The sequence below is a fragment of the Lissotriton vulgaris genome, unplaced genomic scaffold (assembly GCF_964263255.1).
Source record: "Lissotriton vulgaris unplaced genomic scaffold, aLisVul1.2 SCAFFOLD_8282, whole genome shotgun sequence".
Taxonomy (NCBI): Eukaryota; Metazoa; Chordata; class Amphibia; order Caudata; family Salamandridae; genus Lissotriton; species Lissotriton vulgaris.
The window spans coordinates 45141-71784 of record NW_028241314.1 but is presented as its reverse complement, the minus strand read 5'-3'; the positions used below and the strand labels follow the sequence as shown (position 1 = coordinate 71784).

Genomic DNA, 26644 nt, shown 5'->3' with positions numbered 1-26644 from the left:
GCTACGAGGTGATGCAAGACCACGAAGTCTAAAGCGTGATTGAGTGCCCCTTTAATGCTTCAGGGCGACTGTTTGTAATTATATATATATATTTATTGAAAAGACACAAAATAGATGGTTTTTAATTGAAATGTTTTTTTAATTATTTTCCATCATGCTAAGTTATTTTTCATTGTAATGTATCTTATTTTGTGTATTTTCACATGTCTTTAGCAATACTTTAGAATTTTTTCTCTACTACTATGATCATGTGACCTGTTTGAAAATTGGCGGGGAGGCGGGCTTCACTGCATTATAAAAACAAAATAAAATCGTTGGGTCATTGCATGTGAACAAGGGCTTTATGAGCCCGAAACGCGTCTTGCCCTCTTGCCTACCAACCTTTCCTGCAATAAAGACCTGTGAATTGTGAGCTGAGGTCCGTCTCCTGTTTGCTTCGCTAGTCCTGGGTTGCGCTTGGATTGGAAGTGGCGTTCCTGGGAGTCTGCGCATATATATATATATATATATTCACTGAAAAAACCATAGGTTTCACACCAGTTATAGTTAGGAATTGGCATTTAAAAAACCTATTAAATTCACTGAAAAAACCATAGGTTTCACACCAGTTATAGTTAGCTGGAAATTTTACTGATATAAAACCATTGAAATTCCCACGTTATAGTTAGTCGGACTCACTATAACTTGCGCGTGCAATGCACTGCTGATGACGTCACATATTACATCACTCATGACATGGTCAGTGACATCACTCATGACATCACTGATGACACCATCCAGTGAATATGTGTCTTTCTGAAAAATAAATATTAGTGAGTTATGTTTAAATATTTAAATACATATATTAGTGTTTCACTTTGTGTATAAGTGGCTACATGTGTTGATAAGTAGCTACATGCGTATGTATATGGGTTATTTGATATTTTTATTAGTATTAGTATGAGTGTCTATATGGTTTGGTGGAGGTATTACTTAGCACATAGATGCATGAGTGACTGACTCTTTGTTTGTATGTGTTTTGAAGACAGCATATGTACAGGACTGTATGGGTGGATGAGTGTCTATATGTGTTTGTTAGTGAGTGAATGACTGTCTCACTAGTGTCTTTATCAGTAACTACATATGTTTTAATCTAGTATATATGAATATTGATGTATATAACTGAGTATATGTGAGAGTAAGAGATTGTAAGATTTCCTGTTTAAATAAGTATGTGTTTCTATAAGTGATTGTTTAAGAGAATAAATATGTGTAATTTTCAATAGAAGTAAGGTGGAAGTGTGTGTATAACTCTATTTTCAAATAAATGGTTGTTCAATAGTTTATTTGCACGTGTGAATATGTGTGTGAATAACTTTTGGATGAATGTCGGTGTGTAACAGAATGTATAGGTGTATCTCTTCATATGATGAGTGAGTATATGTATGAGTGACTATATAGAACTGTTGGTGAATGAGTGGATGAGTATATAGATAGTGGAAGTACAGAATTGCTTGTTGTAACTGATATAGGTATGTCCATTTTTTAAAAATTTCAGTTTCTATTTTTGAATATGTGTCTCAAGGGTTACTTTACACTGAGAGGAGGTCTGTCACTGTGTCACAAGGATGGTGTCATCAGTGATGTCATGAGTGATGTCACTGACCATGTCATGAGTGATGTAATATGTGACGTCATCAGCAGTGCATTGCACGCGCAAGTTATAGTGAGTCCGACTAACTATAACGTGGGAATTTCAATGGTTTTATATCAGTAAAATTTCCAGCTAACTATAACTGGTGTGAAACCTATGGTTTTTTCAGTGAATTTAATAGGTTTTTTAAATGCCAATTCCTAACTATAACTGGTGTGAAACCTATGGTTTTTTCAGTGAATTTCATAGGTTTTTTAAATGCTAATTCCTAACTATAACTGGTGTGAAACCTATGGTTTTTTCAGTGAATTTCATAGGTTTTTTTAATGCTAATTCCTAACTTTTTATTCATACTCATACCTATGTGTTTTTTAGTGAATTGCTAAAGTATGTTTTTGTAAAAATGAACACTATAATGTATATTGCGATAATATTTTTAATTTAAAATATTTTTTTTTTATATTTCACTTTGGTGCGCTTTCGGTGCGCGCACTGGTGCGCGTACCGTCAGCGCACTAACAAAAAAAAAGAAAAAAAAATGAAGGAGGGACTGTGTAATAGATAGTAAGACAGATAAAAACTGTAAAAGGAAGTAACTGAGAAAAGAAAAATGAGTAATGGAGCAAAAGAAAGAAGAAATAGGAAGAAGACTAAAGCAGAGGTTAAGGGAGAATGTAAATGGATGTTGAAAGTAAAAAGAAGGACAGTTAAGTATGGGAATGTCAGGTAGTGACGGAATCAGAGGAAAAGAATAGCAGTGATTGAGGGAAAGTAAATATCAGTGAATATAAGTAAAGAGGGGTGAAAGAGGGTACATGTAAGTGAATAAGGGTAACACATGGGGAGTAATAGACAGAAAGAAGAGAGAGAGTAAAAGAAGGACTGTCACAAAGGGACTAAGTGAACCAGTAAAAAAGGTAAGTGAAGGAGTGTGCATAGGCAGAAGTACTGAAAGAAATTGAATGTGGTCGGAAGTAAACATGCAACAAAAGAATAAGTGAGGGAAGCAAAGTAAGGAAATAGGTGTGCGGTAGGGTGACAGAAAAATAGTGAAAATAAAACAAAAGGTGATAACAAAAAACATTTTACAAACACACTTACCATATAATCTATGCAAATTTGTATCTGTGAAAGATAAAGGAAAAAACATGTTATAATTACATAAAAATGTATATTAAAATAGAAGAAATAGTTCATGAGGTTTAAAAATCTACAAAAGTTTACTTAGAAATGAAGCAATAGTAAAGGATACAAAAACAGAAAGAAAGTAATGTAGAAAGAAAAAAAAAGGAAAAAGAAATAGTTGGAGATCAAATTCCTAAAGGTAAAAAAGATACTAAAAGAATGTAAAATATCAAAACAAAATGAGTAAAGATAAGAAACTAAAAGAAAAATGATTGAAAAAGAGAGAAGTCAGATTGATAAACTATAAATAAAATAGAGGAATAGAAGATGATTGAGAGTGAGTGAAGTGAAGTCACAGAGTGAAGGGATGAAAGGAATGAAGTTAGTATAGAACGATGGATAAAACAGGAGTGAGAGAGTAAGTACACAGAAAGACAAAAGGAAGAACTAACTGAACTACAGTACAATGAGTGTGAAAGAAAAAAAAATGGAGAAAGAGAAAGAGGGTTAGGAAACTAAAGCAGTGGTACTAAGAGAATATAAAAAAGATAAAAAGTGGTGGAAGGAACTGAGGAAATGCAGATAGTTCTTATTACATTAAGAAGTTGTGAATGAAGTACAGTAAAGAAACAGCAATGAAAAAAGAGTGTAAATTAGTAAAGAGAGGTAAATAAGGGTGAAGAAGAAAATGAGTGCATAATAATGTGAACACAATATAAATTACATAAAGCAAACAACACAATAACTTCTACAATATGTTACATTATTTATTTTTGCTGTTCTCAGAATATATTGAATTCCACTTAAATTAGTGAGTTCAAAGTCTTCATCATATAACAGCGGGGAAAAAAAAACACAATCTAAAAGATTGTGTTTAAAAAAACCCATTCAAACATACATCTCATATATGTACACTAATCTTTGATTCACTTACTTTTCCATGAGGCCAAGTAGAAGATAGTGAAGGTCCTTTTGGTAGAAAAAAAGTCTGCTGTTCCTTATAAGTTCCATTTCATCGACTTCCTATGAAAAAAGATCTAAAAACATCATACCATACACAATCCTCACGGCCAATTTGTGTCAGATATATCGGTATTTTTTACTTTGAGATCCACTTAAAGTATCTACATGAGATTGCAGATAGTGAAGATCCTTTTGGTGAAAAAAGTCTCCTGTGCTCTATAACTTCGATTTCATCAACTTCCTATGAAAAAAGATCTAACAACATCATATCTTACATTTTCCTCACGGCCAATTTGTGTCAGATATATCAGTATTTTTTACTTTGAGATCCACTTAAAGTATCTACATGAGATAAATAATTTCAAATATTAGATTAACTAACTAACTAACTAACTTTTATTAACTATTCCCGTCCTCAAAGGCCAATTCCCTTTACTAAAACTTTGGTTTTAAAAACACTAGATAAGAATTTGTAGAGTCATAAGGCAAACGTTGTTTATAAGTTAAATGAGAATCATTGCAGTAACTCCATCCATTTTCAGATTTTAAGTAGCATGTATAATGTCCTGAGGTGGTCGAAGGTCCATCATGATAAATAATAGCTTCAGTTGTAAAGGTCCTTCCAGAAATTGATAACTGAGAAGCCACAAAATTTTTGATAGAAGTTGTCAATTTAGTTCCATCAGGTCTACATCGTTGGAAAACTAAAATGATATACTGCCCATACCTTTGTATAAATAATGTGGACAGCATTGTACAGTTACATTGGGTACACACCATATTATGATCTGCTGCTTTAACTAGATTTTTAAAAGACACTGATTTACAGTCTGGTAAAGTCAAATATATAAATCTTTCAGTGTCTATTGTAGTAGTACTTGATAAACTACAATTGTGGCAGTCATGCTGCCATTGATAAGAAAGACTGAAAAGATTATCTACATCTACACCTTCATCTTCCAAAACACCAAACATATACATTAAAAATTCCTGACAATCCTGCTGAATGTTCTGTGAAAATTTATCTTGACCAGAACACAAATCTAAAATATTTCGAATTTCTGTTACACTTTCTATTTGTGCTGTAACACTGCTACATTTCTGAAACACAGAATTCAATAAACCACACAATCTTTGATCCCGATTTTCAACAATCTGTTCTTGTAAACTTTTAAGAAAAAAAACAACATTAACCACTACATTAGCATAGCAGTTGACACCAGAACTGTTTTCAAACTGAAATCCAACAACATTTTCTCCACAATTCTTTTTCTTCCTGTTTTCAATTACAGTTTTCTCTACTTTTTGTCTTTTTGCAACTACCTCACTACAATTATCCTCATTTCTTCTTTTTCGGCCTACCACACGTTTTTCAAACAGAGGATATTGAGGCAAATGTGGAGCATACTCTCTTCTTAACCTATTGTATTCTTTAACACAATCTAGATCTGCAGAAATCTTTGTCTCATCACACGCAATCAAATACAATCCTGATAAAGTTCTGACTCGAGATAATGCCACATATGCCATACCCTCTTTAAACACAGATCTTCCAATGTTCACCAATGCACTATCTACACTTAAACCTTGAGATTTATGAATTGTCACTGCATACGCCAAACAAACAGGAAACTGTTTTCGGCGAACATATAAGTCTTTTACAAGTAAAAATCTAGCAGAACAACGACTTATTTGTTGTACTTGTTCAATGCCATCAAATTTTATTTTTAAAAATTCAATTCCATCTCTATTTCTGTAATTCACAAAATCAACAACATAACCCATTGCTCCATTTACCAGACCGCTTTCAACATTTAAATTCCTTCTCAAAATGATACGACAATTTAAACACACATTCAGAGTCTTTTCAAAACCAGCTGTTTTTGAAATACTTTTCTCCAATGAATGCAATTTAATTTTCAAATTTTCTGACAAAACAATTGTTGCACCCATATGCTCTATTTTATCTATTGCTTCTAGTTTCACAATCTCTTCATTTTCTAAGTCTAACATTTTTTGGTTGAAGATGGAACATTCTTGCAGAGTTGGCATCAAACATATCCCAGATTTCTTCTCAGTCATTTTTTTAAAAATATTCTCTGGAAGAATGTTGTCATTTGGATACAAATTTGAAATTAATCGACTATGCAAAGCTTTTTTCCCTTTCTCAGTCATTTTTCCAATTCTTACATCTTGTAGAATATTTTTATAATCTTCATCCTTGGCCTGTCGCATATTTTGAAGCAGTTCAGCATATTTAAAATTTAGCCATATATTAACATTTCCAATGCTTCCAAGGGACTTCCTGGTATCTTCATGCGTGAGCATTTTAAACACTGGTTGTCCTTTTACTGGAGTCAACTGCAATAGATCTCCAAAAACAATAATGTGTTTTCCTCCAAATAACACATCATAGTCTGTTTTAAGAATTTCTTGCATTCTCAAATGCACAAAAGCAAGCATTAGATTTGAGACCATGCTTACTTCATCTATGATAAGAAGTTTCATTTTCTTCAAGACTCTTGAAACTTCAGAACACGCATCTCCAGATAGCTTGTTGTAATGCAATTTATTATCATGTTCAACTGGCAGCATCAATAAACGATGTAGAGTAATCCCTTTAATGTTATGTGCTGCCAGACCAGTTGGAGCAGTTACAACACAAGACAGTGGTGAATCAGTCCTTTTCTGCAGATAACTTGCAACGGCTTTAATTAGAAAACTTTTTCCTGTCCCCGCTTCTCCACTTACATACAGTCGGACAGGGTCAAATAATATACATGAGCACTCTTTTTTCTCATGTCTGAATCCATGTTCAATCTGCTCTGTGACTTCATCATATATCTTTTTCTGCTCAATGTTTAGTTGCGTTACCAAATCTTCTAAGTTAACTCCATCCTCTTGAGCTTGTTCCATAGCTCTTTCCACCTCATCCATGGCAGTGGCAGCTTCATTTTGGATAATTGGTCCTCCTAGTGGATCCTGGCTCAATGAAGTAGAACTCTGACTATCTTGAGAACTGTTTTTAGCTATCTCTTCAGCAATTGTGGTTTCTTGCTCCATTTCTTCATTCAACATTTGCAGATAATTTAGAAAAATAGGACATTCTATGGTATCCTTAGTTGCATTAAAAGAGTCTTCATAACAGAGAAAATCTCCAAGTAGTTCCTCTTCTGTACGCCATGGCTTAAAGAGTTGCAAAAGAGCTAAGTAGTAAAATTCTCTTTTGTCTGGAACTTCACAACTCAATTTTCGATGATTAATCAAATGGCCTTTTTTCTGCTTCACTAGACATCCTTCATAGCCAATGAGTGCATATTTTCCATTATTGATATCTTCTGTGATGTTCCTCTTATAACTGTAGTTTTGAAGAACTTCATACAAACATGTGTTCTCAAGGTGAGTACTTCTATTTGGATAGTATGTATCCAACATATTTGTCTTCAAAATATCTGTACTGTTTGGTTCTTTTTCCGCCAAATATTCAATTTCTTGTACAGATTTCAAAACTCGGTTTCGTGTGGCAGCAAGACCAAGACTCACCCAAATGATTGTTCTTGATTTGGCATAGAGACTTGCTGATGATAACCGATCAGAACATTCATATGCTCCAATTTCTCGATGCGACAACATCTTCAGACTGAAACTGTATAATTTCTTGCTTAGACTCTTTTCATGTGAAATGTCCTCCCACATTTCCTTCAGTTCTGTCTTTTCTTTTTTGGTGATGTAAGATGTCACATATCGAGCCACAGCAATAGAGTTGTCAGCAACGAACTGAATATCCATGTTAGCATTCCACATGGACAAAATCACTGGGTTGTAATCGTTGATGTACTTAGATTCTTCATTTCTTTTCAAATTATATGTGTTTTTGGGAGATTTTCTCGTCACAGTATGTCGTAGAGATGACATCAAATTATTTACTCTTCCCTTAGAAATCACTGGTCGAGGAAATGCAAAACGACATTTCGTGTAGTACTTTTCCTTGTTTTTAAATTTTCGACGACAGTACTTTCCACAACGATGAGATTGAAAACGTAAAACTTGTTGCCTTAAATTGTTTTCTTCAGTAGATTTTGGAACAGCACATGTTGAATACTCTTCAATGAAACTCATCACTGTTTCATCTGAATCTGTTCCAAATTTGGGTGCATCTTTAATCCACAACAACATATGTATATGAGGAGCACCTCTCGCTTGATATTCCTTCCTCCAAAAGAAATCCAAAACCTCTCCAAGGGGAGGATTTTTTTTGTTGGTAATAAAAGACATCATAGCTTCAAATCTATGATTAAAATATCTGCAAACATTCACTGGATCTAAAGAACACAGTTCTCCTGGTGTTTTCAATTCTATATTTGGTATGTTTTCATTTGCCTCTCGTAGAAATTGAAGTAAATCGTCCCATGCATACTCAGCACAGCTAAGAGTGAGGAACCATGTAGGAGTTCCTAAGTTTCTTAGCATACATTTCAATTCTCCATGACGACGAAACCAATACTCATTGGTTCCACGTTGACATGCCATGAGATTGATTAGCTGAGATTCCAAAATACTGTCTTGCAGATTAACTTTCTCCATAAAGTCCCTTGCACATACATTTTGCAAATGAGGTCCACTTTTTAATATATGATTAACTGCATAAGAAAGCCCAGACAAATCACTTTCAAACAGTAGATGAAATAAATATGGAATGCATTGACGAAACCTTGGATCTTCTGCATATAATCTTAGAGTCCGGTATTCAGCTGCAGGAATTTGAACTGGTCGATCATCATATCGTCCACCACAACCTGTTGGAAATAATTGTGGAAAACAACGAGCTTCCAAACTTTCTTCCCATACACTAATGGGACTTCCTTTTGCTGCCTTCATTTGAAACAAGTCAATTGCATTTCCCATTACTTCTTTGGAATGCAAAGGATGAACAGTATAATGTTCATATATTTCTTCAGTTCTAGACACATCAACTTTTTCAATTTGACCAACTGAAGAATCACTATCTTCTTCTGTAGCTGTTTCCTCAACTCCAACACTTACATGTTTGTAGTACTCATTGTTTTTAACTAAATACAACGTTGCCTTCTTGACTTTTTTAACATCCACTAAATCTTGCCAAATTTTCTTACTCTTTGTTGGAACCCCATTAACTAGAATAACTAAAGGATCTTCTTCTGCTCTTTCTACACCAATTGTATTAATATTTTTCTTTACATCTAGAGGCAAATAAACAACTCTTCCCTTTAATCCTCTCAGTAAATCTGATGGAGGCAATTTCCCTGTCTTAGGCTCCATGCGTACAATAGCCTGAAAAGGATGGACACATTGAATCAAAATAGATTCATAAGTATTTAGATCCATCAATTCAGAAGGAATATCTATCAACTGAAGATTATTATAAACTGCTCTTGCAGGCATTCTATTTTCATTTAATTTTTTCAAACAATAAGTGCAAATACGCTGATCCAAACTCAAATCAAAAGAATTCTCCACCAACAAATAACTTACAAAATCCTCCCATTCACTATTATTTTCCAATTCACTTTTTGCATATAAATCAACTAACCTAGTCTGAATTTTATAATGAGTCCGTCGACAACACACACAAGTTACATTAGGCCTCTCACTTGATTTCACCTTAAACTTGATAATTTCCTCATCAAACTTTTCAATACTTGAAATTTGTCCATTATCTTCTGCATTACCATCCATTACTATATCTATTTCTACACTGTCCTCTTTGTTCCCAAAATAACAAAACTCAATTTCTTCACAAATAGTCTTCACATCCACTTCAGATCCATGCAAAAGAGCACTATTTAACTGTTTAAGCTTAAGTGCAGGACTTTTTGCATAATACAACTTCCTCACTAATTTCCTTACGTTATTATGATGCACTGCTAACATCCTAAAATGATGAAAAACACTCCGACAAACTTTTCTAGAAAGACATGCTAGTGAATGCCCTTGCAAACCTGTGCTTTCTCTCACTCTGCAAGGATCTAACTCTTGCAGGATCTTCATTTTTTGTTTGAGACTTTTTTTACTATATGTACGTAAGAAATTTCGAAGCAAATCAATTGATTCCTGTCGCACACTACAAATACTACTGCATTTCCATGTGTACACTGGACCCTTAGTACGTCTCCCTAAAACTTCATCAGCTAACACCTCTTCTGCATCTCTAGGTACAAGTTTCTCTTTTTCCATCACACAACTATCTTTCACCTCATAGGCACGACCACTGGTGTCAACCGCATGCACCAAATCATTTTCCTGAAAGTAACTCTCCTCATTAAAAAAAGGCTCAGAACTTGAACTATGCATCCATTCACCAGAAAATACTTCACAAAAATTACTCCGATTAATAATTCTTTTCCATCTACTGTTCGATTTGAAAACATCCATTGCCTTATTAAGTATCCTAATTCTATTGATTATTAAAATAAATAATTTTTTCTTAACTTCAAAAGCCTGATCAACAATCTTTTCTACACTTTTCTTTTTCTTGTAAAAAGCAGCTTTTAGTTTAATTTTCTTTTCATTTTTTAGCAAATTTAAAACTACCCTATTGCGAAACATTCGCCTACGAATGTCCCTAAAAACATTTACTCTTCTATTGCTAACCATTCTCTTCTCTCCTGGTCCAATGGAAACATTTTTTGTGGGCTTCTCTTTCCTTTTTAGATTTGTTGACTTTTTCTGTATATTCACATTAGCAATTTCATTTTTTTTCCTACGACATATGTTACGAAGAAAAGACTTAATTGGCTTACCAGAAGCTTTTCTGGTGTTTTTTGAAGTAGTTGTTGAAGAGGATTCCATAAACTCTGTTGTTGATGTTCTCCTTTTCCGTATGGTATTTTTGATATTTCTTTGCCTTGAAGGCATTTTTGCTTGCTTTTCAGAAGTTGATTTGAATCTGTTGTTCTGTTAAAAAAACACATGAAAGACCACTATTAGCAAACAACAAAGTAATGTTAAAAAGCAAACAATATAAACAATAAATTGCAACATATTTAAGTTTATACAATAGCAACTCATGGCTTTATTTTTAAAGGCCTTGCGCCACCAGTGCGTCACTTATTACCCATGTTTAAAGTCAAGCATCAGCTGCACATGCCATTCATAAATAAGGGCCAAATGCAAATACCAATCAATTGCACCCAAAAATCGATTTTTCAATAACATGTAAGAAACACTGCGCAAAACCTAAGTACAACCACTCAATATCATCAAACAAAGTCAGGGTCTGATTTATAAAGGCCTTGCGCCACCAGTGCGTCACTTATTACCCATGTTTAAAGTCTTGCATCGGCTGCACATGGCAATCATAAATAAGGGCCAAATACATATACCAATCAATTGCACCCAAAAATCGATTTTTGAATAACATGTAAGAAACACTGCGCAGAACCTATGTACAACCAATCAATATCATCAAACAAAGTCAGGGCCTTATTTATGAAAGCCTTGCGCCACCAGTGCGTCACTTATTACCCATGTTTAAAGTCATGCATCAGCTGCACATGGCAATCATAAATAAGGGCCAAATACATATACCAATCAATTGCACCCAAAAATCGATTTTTGAATAACATGTAAGAAACACTGTGCAGAACCTATGTACAACCAATCAATATCATCAAACAAAGTCAGAGCCTTATTTATGAAAGCCTTGCGCCACCAGTGTGTCACTTATTACCCATGTTTAAAGTCATGCATCAGCTGCACATGGCAATCATAAATAAGTGCCAAATACATATACCAATCAATTGCACCCCAAAATCGATTTTTGAATAACATGTAAGGAACACTGCACAGAACCTAAGTACAACCACTCAATATCATCAAACAAAGTCAGGCCTTATTTATGAAAGCCTTGCGCCACCAGTGCGTCACTTATTACCCATGTTTAAAGTCATGCATCAGTTGCACATGGCAATCATAAATTAGGGCAAAATACATATACTAATCAATTGCACCCAAAAATCAATTTTACAATAACATGTAAGAAACACGGCGCAGAACCTAAGTACAACCAATCAATATCATCAAACAAAGTCAGGGCCTTATTTATGAAAGCCTTGCGCCACCAGTGCGTCACTTATTACCCATGTTTAAAGTCATGCATCAGCTGCACATGGCATTCATAAATAAGGGCCAAATACATATACCAATCAATTGCACCCAAAAATCGATTTTTCAATAACATGTAAGAAGCACTGTGCAGAACCTATGTACAACCAATCAATATCATCAAACAAAGTCAGAGCCTTATTTATGAAAGCCTTGCGCCACCAGTGCGTCACTTATTACCCATGTTTAAAGTCATGCATCAGCTGCACATGGCAATCATAAATAAGGACCAAATACATATACCAATCAATTGCACCCAAAAATCGATTTTTGTTTAACATGTAAGAAGCACTGTGCAGAACCTATGTACAACCAATCAATATCATCAAACAAAGTCAGAGCCTTATTTATGAAAGCCTTGCACCACCAGTGCGTCACTTATTACCCATGTTTAAAGTCATGCATCAGCTGCACATGGCAATCATAAATAAGGGCCAAATACATATACCAATCAATTGCACCCAAAAATCGATTTTTGAATAACATGTAAGGAACACTGCACAGAACCTAAGTACAACTACTCAATATCATCAAACAAAGTCAGGCCTTATTTACGAAAGCCTTGCGCCACCAGTGCGTCACTTATTACCCATGTTTAAAGTCATGCATCAGTTGCACATGGCAATCATAAATTAGGGCAAAATACATATACTAATCAATTGCACCCAAAAATCGATTTTTCAATAACATGTAAGGAACACGGCGCAGAACCTAAGTACAACCAATCAATATCATCAAACAAAGTCAGGGCCTTATTTATGAAAGCCTTGCGCCACCAGTGCGTCACTTATTACCCATGTTTAAAGTCATGCATCAGCTGCACATGGCAATCATAAATAAGGGCCAAATACATATACCAATCAATTGCACCCAAAAATCGATTTTTGAATAACATGTAAGGAACACTGCACAGAACCTAAGTACAACCACTCAATATCATCAAACAAAGTCAGGCCTTATTTATGAAAGCCTTGCGCCACCAGTGCATCACTTATTACCCATGTTTAAAGTCATGCATCAGTTGCACATGGCAATCATAAATTAGGGCAAAATACATATACTAATCAATTGCACCCAAAAATCGATTTTTCAATAACATGTAAGGAACACGGCGCAGAACCTATGTACATCCAATCAATATCATCAAACAAAGTCAGGGCCTTATTTATGAAAGCCTTGCGCCACCAGTGCGTCACTTATTACCCATGTTTAAAGTCATGCATCAGCTGCACATGGCATTCATAAATAAGGGCCAAATACATATACCAATCAATTGCACCCAAAAATCGAATTTTGAATAACATGTAAGGAACTCTGCACAGAACCTAAGTACAACCACTCAATATCATCAAACAAAGTCAGGGTCTTATTTATGAAAGCCTTGCGCCACCAGTGCGTCACTTATTACCCATGTTTAAAGTCATGCATCAGCTGCACATGGCATTCATAAATAAGGGCCAAATACATATACCAATCAATTGCACCCAAAAATCGATTTTTGAATAACATGTAAGGAACACTGCACAGAACCTAAGTACAACCACTCAATATCATCAAACAAAGTCAGGCCTTATTTATGAAAGCCTTGCGCCACCAGTGCGTCACTTATTACCCATGTTTAAAGTCATGCATCAGCTGCACATGGCAATCATAAATTAGGGCAAAATACATATACCAATCAATTGCACCCAAAAATCGATTTTTGAATAACATGTAAGGAACACTGCACAGAACCTAAGTACAACCAATCAATATCATCAAACAAAGTCAGGGCCTTATTTATGAAAGCCTTGCGCCACCAGTGCGTCACTTATTACCCATGTTTAAAGTCATGCATCAGTTGCACATGGCAATCATAAATTAGGGCAAAATACATATACTAATCAATTGCACCCAAAAATCGATTTTTCAATAACATGTAAGAAACACTGCGCAGAACCTAAGTACAACCAATCAATATCATCAAACAAAGTCAGGGCCTTATTTATGAAAGCCTTGCGCCACCAGTGCGTCACTTATTACCCATGTTTAAAGTCATGCATCAGCTGCACATGGCATTCATAAATAAGGGCCAAATACATATACCAATCAATTGCACCCAAAAATCGATTTTTGTTTAACATGTAAGAAGCACTGTGCAGAACCTATGTACAACCAATCAATATCATCAAACAAAGTCAGAGCCTTATTTATGAAAGCCTTGCACCACCAGTGCGTCACTTATTACCCATGTTTAAAGTCATGCATCAGCTGCACATGGCAATCATAAATAAGGGCCAAATACATATACCAATCAATTGCACCCAAAAATCGATTTTTGAATAACATGTAAGGAACACTGCACAGAACCTAAGTACAACCACTCAATATCATCAAACAAAGTCAGGCCTTATTTATGAAAGCCTTGCGCCACCAGTGCGTCACTTATTACCCATGTTTAAAGTCATGCATCAGTTGCACATGGCAATCATAAATTAGGGCAAAATACATATACTAATCAATTGCACCCAAAAATCGATTTTTCAATAACATGTAAGGAACACGGCGCAGAACCTAAGTACAACCAATCAATATCATCAAACAAAGTCAGGGCCTTATTTATGAAAGCCTTGCGCCACCAGTGCGTCACTTATTACCCATGTTTAAAGTCATGCATCAGCTGCACATGGCAATCATAAATAAGGACCAAATACATATACCAATCAATTGCACCCAAAAATCGATTTTTGAATAACATGTAAGGAACACTGCACAGAACCTAAGTACAACCACTCAATATCATCAAACAAAGTCAGGCCTTATTTATGAAAGCCTTGCGCCACCAGTGCGTCACTTATTACCCATGTTTAAAGTCATGCATCAGTTGCACATGGCAATCATAAATTAGGGCAAAATACATATACTAATCAATTGCACCCAAAAATCGATTTTTCAATAACATGTAAGGAACACGGCGCAGAACCTATGTACAACCAATCAATATCATCAAACAAAGTCAGGGCCTTATTTATGAAAGCCTTGCGCCACCAGTGCGTCACTTATTACCCATGTTTAAAGTCATGCATCAGCTGCACATGGCATTCATAAATAAGGGCCAAATACATATACCAATCAATTGCACCCAAAAATCGATTTTTAAATAACATGTAAGGAACACTGCACAGAACCTAAGTACAACCACTCAATATCATCAAACAAAGTCAGGGCCTTATTTATGAAAGCCTTGCGCCACCAGTGCGTCACTTATTACCCATGTTTAAAGTCATGCATCAGCTGCACATGGCATTCATAAATAAGGGCCAAATACATATACCAATCAATTGCACCCAAAAATCGATTTTTCAATAACATGTAAGAAACACTGCACAGAACCTAACTAAAACCACTCAATCTCATCAAACAAAATCAGGGCCTCATTTATAAAAGCCTGGCGCCACCAGTGCATCACTTATTACCCATGTTTAAAGTCATGCATCAACTGCACATGGCAATCATAAAAAAGGCCAAATAAAAATACCATTCATTTGCACCCAAAATCGATTTTTAAATAACATGTAAAAAACACTGCGCAGGACTTATATACTAACATACAATTTCACTTCTAAAACATAACTATCTGCTTCCAAATATTCTCCATAGAGAAAATAAATCTCTATCTAAATTAAATGAATCATTACTTACCTTTAGAAATGCTTTTGGAGATTGAAAACAGTGTCAGACACACACACCAATTTTTCTTTAGCAGAGGAAAAGGTGTGCTCTCAATACACTGAAACCAAGACTGGCATAGAAAATCTCTATCTTTGTACACATATGCCTTAATTCAACCAATGAAAACTCTTCCCTCACTATTTTCAAACCAACACCCATCCCCCTCTCAAACCTTTCTATCTGTTACCATAGCAACTCCCTCCTAACTGAACTCTAAGGTTCAAAAGTTTATCTTACAATGTTGCAAATTAACTCAGCAAGGATGTTTGACCTGTGAATACAGCAGCCTATACAGGGTATTTTTGCTTTTGGTGATTTTTTTTAAACCATTCAAATTGCTTCTTTCACACAACATAACCATACACCCTAACTTTCAGTTTTCAACTATCTGAATCCACCAATCATTGCTAGTGATTCAAGAGCACAGAAACTCCACAATTATTTTTTTGTGAACTCCTACTGTTCCAACTGCCATTTCATTCCCACACTTCATCTGACTGGACCAGAACCTTCTCACATCATGTACTCTGTTTGGGTTATTGGACATAGCTACATCCACTGGGCTCAAAGGTATGCAGCTAGCAGAAATTTTCATAACCTTGATTTATCAAATGTGGAAATCAAGTGGATTGGCCACAGAGGATTAAAATGTCACCAATTGATACCATTGGTGAAAACCTTTTTGCATCTGCCAGAACCTGACCTTATAATTGTGCACTGTGGTGGAAACGATCTAGGCACATTAACTGGGGTAGGTCTGGAAATGCTATTAAAGGACACCTTTCATCAATTGATGATACTTTTTCCCCACACTGCCTTGGTATATTCCAATATATGCCAAAGACAGAAATGGAACTGGTCCAACCAATTTGGTCCACAATTTGAGAAAGCACGGAAACATGTAAATAAATCTGTTTCTGCTTACATGAGAGACTATGGAATGGGTTCATTATACAATAATAACTTGCGTTACAACATGCAAGACATCTACAGAGGAGATGGAGTGCACTTCTCAGATGAGGGGAATAGAATATTCCTCCTGAATTTAAGAATGTGTATTGGAACCTACTTGTAGGTACCTAAATCAACCACAGAACCCAAAAGCTCTTTTCAGAGCTACCCTAACTCTGATCATTCAAAGCGTTTATTTTTTTCTAACTTTTTTCACTATTTTTCACCAAAGTACGCGTACGAGAACGCTTAAAGGTGCGCGCACCAGGCGCTTCCCCCGTGGAAAATTAAAGAATTTTTTTTTTTTTTTTACGTTTATGAGCCTCCTAAGCCCCCCTCAGAAAACCTAGAGGGTCAAGAAGTCTCTACAGTTCCCCCTTCTATCCATTCCGAACATTGTTTACCCTCCATCTTGTGTCTCGATTGTTCCGAAACACAAAATGGATGACTCCCGATACGCTGCCCGTGCGCGTACTTGAGCGCGCACTAGTAAGCGCAAAATAAAAAAAGGTGGGAAAGTAATTTACGGAAAACCCAATGGAGACACTTTCATCAAATATAGAATACGCCCTACTACATAGCAGTCCCTACCATTTGCCCAAATTTGGTGAAATTCCATTGAGACATTTAGGCTACAGGCCTGTCTAAATATCCTGAGGTAAATTACATGACAAAAACACACTTGTAATGTTAGAATTTACAACCAATTAAAAAGTATCTCTCATTTTCTACGATTTTTTCCTGTCGTTTGATTGGTTAAGTACAACAATATATATAAAAGAAGAGAGGGAAACACAGCCATTTTGACTACTGCTTCCTGAAGTACACTTGAAAACAAATTTCACTGTCAACTTCAACTAATTTCTCTAAGGTAACTTCTAATTATGGAAGTATATTGTACACATTAAGTTTATTTCTTAAAAAATATTCTGTTAGTGATATGCTATCCCTCTTTAATAGTTAGAGATAGACATAGACTTCTCTGTAATAGTTATGGATTGAGTTAGGCTTCTCTGGTATACTAGCTCTACTAATATAGTTAATTTATATGCAATTTACAGAAAGAAAATGGAAGGAGAAAATAAGGCAAATGATACTTCTATCAAAGTAAAGGTGGAAAAACCAGAAGATGAAAAAAAAGAAGTTGATTTCATGGATGACTCTTTGGATGAACAGTTTATAGAATGTTTGGAAGAAATTGAATCATGTACATATAATTATGAGGAAATTCCGGACAATATTATGTTAGAAATTTTATTAAATTATGAAACAGAATCAGAGGAATAAATTTATCTTTAATAATATCAATTGTATCAGACAATATTCTTTTTTATATGTAATTCATGAAGTATAAACAAATAAAAAAAAAAAACAATTCATAAACATACAATTTTTGAAGTGATTATTTTTCCATAGTACCCTCCCCGATACGCTCCCCCGTGCGCGCACCAGGCGCTTCCCCCGCTCCCCCGTGCGCGCACCAGGCGCTTCCCCCGCGAAAATCGAAAAAAAAAAAAAAATTTTGAGGCCCCGCGGGGCCCTTTAATGGCCCCCATATCACACCTAGGGGGTCAGGGGGGTCTACCCTGCCCCCTTATGGTCAATTCCACCCTTTGTTTTTGCCACCTCTTATGACTAGATTTTACCGATAGACAAGATGGCGGCCGCTCCGGACTGTTTAGAATGTTTACAGACAACTGAGAGCCAACCAGCTTTCTGCGCGCAAGTCGCGTGTCGCGCCGGGAGCGCTCACGGGTGCGCGCACCCGAGAGCGCCTATAGATATATATATTTTTTTGAACGTTAATTTCTCAAAATCCACTGAAGCACATATCTTGAGACATAGCAAAGGCACATCGGGCTACCAGTCCCTACAATTTTGCCAAGTTTGGTGGAAATCCATTCAGCCGTTCGGGCTAAAAGTGAAATCGACCGCCCTATGGAAATTAACATGGGGAAAACGCGTTTTGGGACCCCCCTTTTATCTCAGCCCCCGCTTGACGAATCCCCCCCAAACTTTCAGGGAAGGACCGGACCGCCATGAGACCATTTTCCTGAAAATTTCAGGCAGATTCGACAACCGGCGCCAAAGTTATTCAAAATAGAATGTTGAGATTTAACATTGAAAATTATCCTAACTATAACTACCTACTGGCGACCGCCAGTAGGTAATATATATATATATATATATATATATATATATACGCGCTCAGTGGGGTGACCAAAAAGTGAGCAGCACACTGCACGCATCCGCTTTTCCCCGTAAAAGCGTCTTTAATAGTTTGAGCAACCCTCTTTTCAGTCTATTACAGCAGGAAACCGCAGCCTGACGCGTTTCGTTTTACACTTCCTCAGAGGCTGTTGCAGTTCAGAGAAGCAAGGGCGTGTCCAAATCTCCCTGTTTATTGCCGTGAATCAGCTGCTCTGTGTTAGAGTTCCGTTGGGGTTTCTGGGAGATGTAGTTCATTTAAGTCCAAAGATGGATGCTTCATGAATATTTTTGCATAATCAAAGGCTCTGGATGAGCCCCCTGGAAACAAGATCGCTCACAATCCTAGGATGCATGCTCCACATGGGTAGGCTCCGTGTATCAGAGCTCCGTGGCCCTCCGTGGATGCGAGGTGGTGCAAGCTCAGCGACTGGACCGTCGCCTTCAATATACGCTCAGTGGGGTGACCAAAAAGTGAGCAGCACACTGCACGCATCCGCTTTTCCCCGTAAAAGCGTCTTTAATAGTTTGAGCAACCCTCTTTTCAGTCTATTACAGCAGGAAACCGCAGCCTGACGCGTTTCGTTTTACACTTCCTCAGAGGCTGTTGCAGTTCAGAGAAGCAAGGGCGTGTCCAAATCTCCCTGTTTATTGCCGTGAATCAGCTGCTCTGTGTTAGAGTTCCGTTGGGGTTTCTGGGAGATGTAGTTCATTTAAGTCCAAAGATGGATGCTTCATGAATATTTTTGCATAATCAAAGGCTCTGGATGAGCCCCCTGGAAACAAGATCGCTCACAATCCTAGGATGCATGCTCCACATGGGTAGGCTCCGTGTATCAGAGCTCCGTGGCCCTCCGTGGATGCGAGGTGGTGCAAGCTCAGCGACTGGACCGTCGCCTTCAATATACGCTCAGTGGGGTGACCAAAAAGTGAGCAGCACACTGCAGGCATCCGCTTTTCCCCGTAAAAGCGTCTTTAATAGTTTGAGCAACCCTCTTTTCAGTCTATTACAGCAGGAAACCGCAGCCTGACGCGTTTCGTTTTACACTTCCTCAGAGGCTGTTGCAGTTCAGAGAAGCAAGGGCGTGTCCAAATCTCCCTGTTTATTGCCGTGAATCAGCTGCTCTGTGTTAGAGTTCCGTTGGGGTTTCTGGGAGATGTAGTTCATTTAAGTCCAAAGATGGATGCTTCATGAATATTTTTGCATAATCAAAGGCTCTGGATGAGCCCCCTGGAAACAAGATCACTCACAATCCTAGGATGCATGCTCCACATGGGTAGGCTCCGTGTATCAGAGCTCCGTGGCCCTCCGTGGATGCGAGGTGGTGCAAGCTCAGCGACTGGACCGTCGCCTTCAATATACGCTCAGTGGGGTGACCAAAAAGTGAGCAGCACACTGCACGCATCCGCTTTTCCCCGTAAAAGCGTCTTTAATAGTTTGAGCAACCCTCTTTTCAGTCTATTACAGCAGGAAACCGCAGCCTGACTCGTTTCGTTTTACACTTCCTCAGAGGCTGTTGCAGTTCAGAGAAGCAAGGGCGTGTCCAAATCTCCCTGTTTATTGCCGTGAATCAGCTGCTCTGTGTTAGAGTTCCGTTGGGGTTTCTGGGAGATGTAGTTCATTTAAGTCCAAAGATGGATGCTTCATGAATATTTTTGCATAATCAAAGGCTCTGGATGAGCCCCCTGGAAACAAGATCGCTCACAATCCTAGGATGCATGCTCCACATGGGTAGGCTCCGTGTATCAGAGCTCCGTGGCCCTCCGTGGATGCGAGGTGGTGCAAGCTCAGCGACTGGACCGTCGCCTTCAATATACGCTCAGTGGGGTGACCAAAAAGTGAGCAGCACACTGCACGCATCCGCTTTTCCCCGTAAAAGCGTCTTTAATAGTTTGAGCAACCCTCTTTTCAGTCTATTACAGCAGGAAACCGCAGCCTGACGCGTTTCGTTTTACACTTCCTCAGAGGCTGTTGCAGTTCAGAGAAGCAAGGGCGTGTCCAAATCTCCCTGTTTATTGCCGTGAATCAGCTGCTCTGTGTTAGAGTTCCGTTGGGGTTTCTGGGAGATGTAGTTCATTTAAGTCCAAAGATGGATGCTTCATGAATATTTTTGCATAATCAAAGGCTCTGGATGAGCCCCCTGGAAACAAGATCGCTCACAATCCTAGGATGCATGCTCCACATGGGTAGGCTCCGTGTATCAGAGCTCCGTGGTCCTCCGTGGATGCGAGGTGGTGCAAGCTCAGCGACTGGACCGTCGCCTTCAATATACGCTCAGTGGGGTGACCAAAAAGTGAGCAGCACACTGCACGCATCCGCTTTTCCCCGTAAAAGCGTCTTTAATAGTTTGAGCAACCCTCTTTTCAGTCTATTACAGCAGGAAACCGCAGCCTGACGCGTTTCGTTTTACACTTCCTCAGAGGCTGTTGCAGTTCAGAGAAGCAAGGGCGTGTCCAAATCTCCCTGTTTATTGCCGTGAATCAGCGGCTCTATTAAAGACGCTTTTTACGGGGAAAAGCGGATGCGTGCAGTGTGCTGCTCACTTTTTGGTCACCCCACTGAGCGTATATTGAAGGCGACGGTCCAGTCGCTGAGCTTGCACCACCTCGCATCCACGGAGGGCCACGGAGCTCTGATACACGGAGCCTACCCATGTGGAGCATGCATCCTAGGATTGTGAGCGATCTTGTTTCCAGGGGGCTCATCCAGAGCCTTTGATTATGCAAAAATATTCATGAAGCATCCATCTTTGGACTTAAATGAACTACATCTCCCAGAAACCCCAACGGAACTCTAACACAGAGCAGCTGATTCACGGCAATAAACAGGGAGATTTGGACACGCCCTTGCTTCTCTGAACTGCAACAGCCTCTGAGGAAGTGTAAAACGAAACGCGTCAGGCTGCGGTTTCCTGCTGTAATAGACTGAAAAGAGGGTTGCTCAAACTATTAAAGACGCTTTTACGGGGAAAAGCGGATGCGTGCAGTGTGCTGCTCACTTTTTGGTCACCCCACTGAGCGTATATTGAAGGCGACGGTCCAGTCGCTGAGCTTGCACCACCTCGCATCCATGGAGGGCCACGGAGCTCTGATACACGGAGCCTACCCATGTGGAGCATGCATCCTAGGATTGTGAGCGATCTTGTTTCCAGGGGGCTCATCCAGAGCCTTTGATTATGCAAAAATATTCATGAAGCATCCATCTTTGGACTTAAATGAACTACATCTCCCAGAAACCCCAACGGAACTCTAACACAGAGCAGCTGATTCACGGCAATAAACAGGGAGATTTGGACACGCCCTTGCTTCTCTGAACTGCAACAGCCTCTGAGGAAGTGTAAAACGAAACGCGTCAGGCTGCGGTTTCCTGCTGTAATAGACTGAAAAGAGGGTTGCTCAAACTATTAAAGACGCTTTTACGGGGAAAAGCGGATGCGTGCAGTGTGCTGCTCACTTTTTGGTCACCCCACTGAGCGTATATTGAAGGCGACGGTCCAGTCGCTGAGCTTGCACCACCTCGCATCCACGGAGGGCCACGGAGCTCTGATACACGGAGCCTACCCATGTGGAGCATGCATCCTAGGATTGTGAGCGATCTTGTTTCCAGGGGGCTCATCCAGAGCCTTTGATTATGCAAAAATATTCATGGAGCATCCATCTTTGGACTTAAATGAACTACATCTCCCAGAAACCCCAACGGAACCCTAACACAGAGCAGCTGATTCACGGCAATAAACAGGGAGATTTGGACACGCCCTTGCTTCTCTGAACTGCAACAGCCTCTGAGGAAGTGTAAAACGAAACGCGTCAGGCTGCGGTTTCCTGCTGTAATAGACTGAAAAGGGGGTTGCTCAAACTATTAAAGACGCTTTTACGGGGAAAAGCGGATGCGTGCAGTGTGCTGCTCACTTTTTGGTCACCCCACTGAGCGTATATTGAAGGCGACGGTCCAGTCGCTGAGCTTGCACCACCTCGCATCCACGGAGGGCCACGGAGCTCTGATACACGGAGCCTACCCATGTGGAGCATGCATCCTAGGATTGTGAGCGATCTTGTTTCCAGGGGGCTCATCCAGAGCCTTTGATTATGCAAAAATATTCATGAAGCATCCATCTTTGGACTTAAATGAACTACATCTCCCAGAAACCCCAACGGAACTCTAACACAGAGCAGCTGATTCACGGCAATAAACAGGGAGATTTGGACACGCCCTTGCTTCTCTGAACTGCAACAGCCTCTGAGGAAGTGTAAAACGAAACGCGTCAGGCTGCGGTTTCCCGCTGTAATAGACTGAAAAGAGGGTTGCTCAAACTATTAAAGACGCTTTTACGGGGAAAAGCGGATGCGTGCAGTGTGCTGCTCACTTTTTGGTCACCCCACTGAGCGTATATTGAAGGCGACGGTCCAGTCGCTGAGCTTGCACCACCTCGCATCCACGGAGGGCCACGGAGCTCTGATACACGGAGCCTACCCATGTGGAGCATGCATCCTAGGATTGTGAGCGATCTTGTTTCCAGGGGGCTCATCCAGAGCCTTTGATTATGCAAAAATATTCATGAAGCATCCATCTTTGGACTTAAATGAACTACATCTCCCAGAAACCCCAACGGAACTCTAACACAGAGCAGCTGATTCACGGCAATAAACAGGGAGATTTGGACACGCCCTTGCTTCTCTGAACTGCAACAGCCTCTGAGGAAGTGTAAAACGAAACGCGTCAGGCTGCGGTTTCCTGCTGTAATAGACTGAAAAGAGGGTTGCTCAAACTATTAAAGACGCTTTTACGGGGAAAAGCGGATGCGTGCAGTGTGCTGCTCACTTTTTGGTCACCCCACTGAGCGTATATTGAAGGCGACGGTCCAGTCGCTGAGCTTGCACCACCTCGCATCCACGGAGGGCCACGGAGCTCTGATACACGGAGCCTACCCATGTGGAGCATGCATCCTAGGATTGTGAGCGATCTTGTTTCCAGGGGGCTCATCCAGAGCCTTTGATTATGCAAAAATATTCATGAAGCATCCATCTTTGGACTTAAATGAACTACATCTCCCAGAAACCCCAACGGAACTCTAACACAGAGCAGCTGATTCACGGCAATAAACATGGAGATTTGGACACGCCCTTGCTTCTCTGAACTGCAACAGCCTCTGAGGAAGTGTAAAACGAAACGCGTCAGGCTGCGGTTTCCTGCTGTAATAGACTGAAAAGAGGGTTGCTCAAACTATTAAAGACGCTTTTACGGGGAAAAGCGGATGCGTGCAGTGTGCTGCTCACTTTTTGGTCACCCCACTGAGCGTATATTGAAGGCGACGGTCCAGTCGCTGAGCTTGCACCACCTCGCATCCACGGAGGGCCACGGAGCTCTGATACACGGAGCCTACCCATGTGGAGCATGCATCCTAGGATTGTGAGCGATCTTGTTTCCAGGGGGCTCATCCAGAGCCTTTGATTATGCAAAAATATTCATGAAGCATCCATCTTTGGACTTAAATGAACTACATCTCCCAGAAACCCCAACAGAACTCTAACACAGAGCAGCGATTCACGGCAATAAACAGGGAGATTTGGACACGCCCTTGCTTCTCTGAACTGCAACAGCCTCTGAGGAAGTGTAAAACGAAACGCGTCAGGCTGCGGTTTCCTGCTGTAATAGACTGAAAAGAGGGTTGCTCAAACTATTAAAGACGCTTTTACGGGGAAAAGCGGATGCGTGCAGTGTGCTGCTCACTTTTTGGTCACCCCACTGAGCGTATATTGAAGGCGACGGTCCAGTCGCTGAGCTTGCACCACCTCGCATCCACGGAGGGCCACGGAGCTCTGATACACGGAGCCTACCCATGTGGAGCATGCATCCTAGGATTGTGAGCGATCTTGTTTCCAGGGGGCTCATCCAGAGCCTTTGATTATGCAAAAATATTCATGAAGCATCCATCTTTGGACTTAAATGAACTACATCTCCCAGAAACCCCAACGGAACTCTAACACAGAGCAGCTGATTCACGGCAATAAACAGGGAGATTTGGACACGCCCTTGCTTCTCTGAACTGCAACAGCCTCTGAGGAAGTGTAAAACGAAACGCGTCAGGCTGCGGTTTCCTGCTGTAATAGACTGAAAAGAGGGTTGCTCAAACTATTAAAGACGCTTTTACGGGGAAAAGCGGATGCGTGCAGTGTGCTGCTCACTTTTTGGTCACCCCACTGAGCGTATATTGAAGGCGACGGTCCAGTCGCTGAGCTTGCACCACCTCGCATCCACGGAGGGCCACGGAGCTCTGATACACGGAGCCTACCCATGTGGAGCATGCATCCTAGGATTGTGAGCGATCTTGTTTCCAGGGGGCTCATCCAGAGCCTTTGATTATGCAAAAATATTCATGAAGCATCCATCTTTGGACTTAAATGAACTACATCTCCCAGAAACCCCAACGGAACTCTAACACAGAGCAGCTGATTCACGGCAATAAACATGGAGATTTGGACACGCCCTTGCTTCTCTGAACTGCAACAGCCTCTGAGGAAGTGTAAAACGAAACGCGTCAGGCTGCGGTTTCCTGCTGTAATAGACTGAAAAGAGGGTTGCTCAAACTATTAAAGACGCTTTTACGGGGAAAAGCGGATGCGTGCAGTGTGCTGCTCACTTTTTGGTCACCCCACTGAGCGTATATTGAAGGCGACGGTCCAGTCGCTGAGCTTGCACCACCTCGCATCCACGGAGGGCCACGGAGCTCTGATACACGGAGCCTACCCATGTGGAGCATGCATCCTAGGATTGTGAGCGATCTTGTTTCCAGGGGGCTCATCCAGAGCCTTTGATTATGCAAAAATATTCATGAAGCATCCATCTTTGGACTTAAATGAACTACATCTCCCAGAAACCCCAACAGAACTCTAACACAGAGCAGCGATTCACGGCAATAAACAGGGAGATTTGGACACGCCCTTGCTTCTCTGAACTGCAACAGCCTCTGAGGAAGTGTAAAACGAAACGCGTCAGGCTGCGGTTTCCTGCTGTAATAGACTGAAAAGAGGGTTGCTCAAACTATTAAAGACGCTTTTACGGGGAAAAGCGGATGCGTGCAGTGTGCTGCTCACTTTTTGGTCACCCCACTGAGCGTATATTGAAGGCGACGGTCCAGTCGCTGAGCTTGCACCACCTCGCATCCACGGAGGGCCACGGAGCTCTGATACACGGAGCCTACCCATGTGGAGCATGCATCCTAGGATTGTGAGCGATCTTGTTTCCAGGGGGCTCATCCAGAGCCTTTGATTATGCAAAAATATTCATGAAGCATCCATCTTTGGACTTAAATGAACTACATCTCCCAGAAACCCCAACGGAACTCTAACACAGAGCAGCTGATTCACGGCAATAAACAGGGAGATTTGGACACGCCCTTGCTTCTCTGAACTGCAACAGCCTCTGAGGAAGTGTAAAACGAAACGCGTCAGGCTGCGGTTTCCTGCTGTAATAGACTGAAAAGAGGGTTGCTCAAACTATTAAAGACGCTTTTACGGGGAAAAGCGGATGCGTGCAGTGTGCTGCTCACTTTTTGGTCACCCCACTGAGCGTGTATATATATATATATATATATATATATATATATATGAATTTTCACAATCCTGTTCAGCCCAGGATCTCCCAAGAAACGGGTACGGACCACAGCGTGTTCCTAAAGTTTCAACTGCAGTTTATTGTATCCGATTTAGCACCATTTCTTGATGATCGGTGCCCAGTGAAACACTGTCTTGATCACATGACATGCTCAGGGCCAATCCGGTATAAATACTAGTGCAAAATGGTGAAAAAAACCTGTTACACAATGCCCGCTTTTTTTACACAACATTGAAATAGAGAAAATGCAACTAGTTATCTTATGTGTAAACAAATATTCTTGATTTTTTATAGGGCCT

General features: G+C 39.8%; 1 protein-coding gene across 1 annotated transcript; it reads right to left on the bottom strand.

Moving 5' to 3' along the window:
- Window positions 1-7179: 7179 nt before the first annotated feature.
- Window positions 7180-15649, bottom strand: LOC147671995 (uncharacterized; the record flags this gene model as incomplete). The annotated part of the gene is made up of 2 exons (XM_086948067.1): window positions 15545-15649; window positions 7180-10654 (listed from the first exon to the last, which is right to left on the bottom strand). A coding segment is annotated over exon 2 (3436 nt), but the record flags the coding sequence as incomplete, so codon positions are not given.
- Window positions 15650-26644: the final 10995 nt, after the last annotated feature.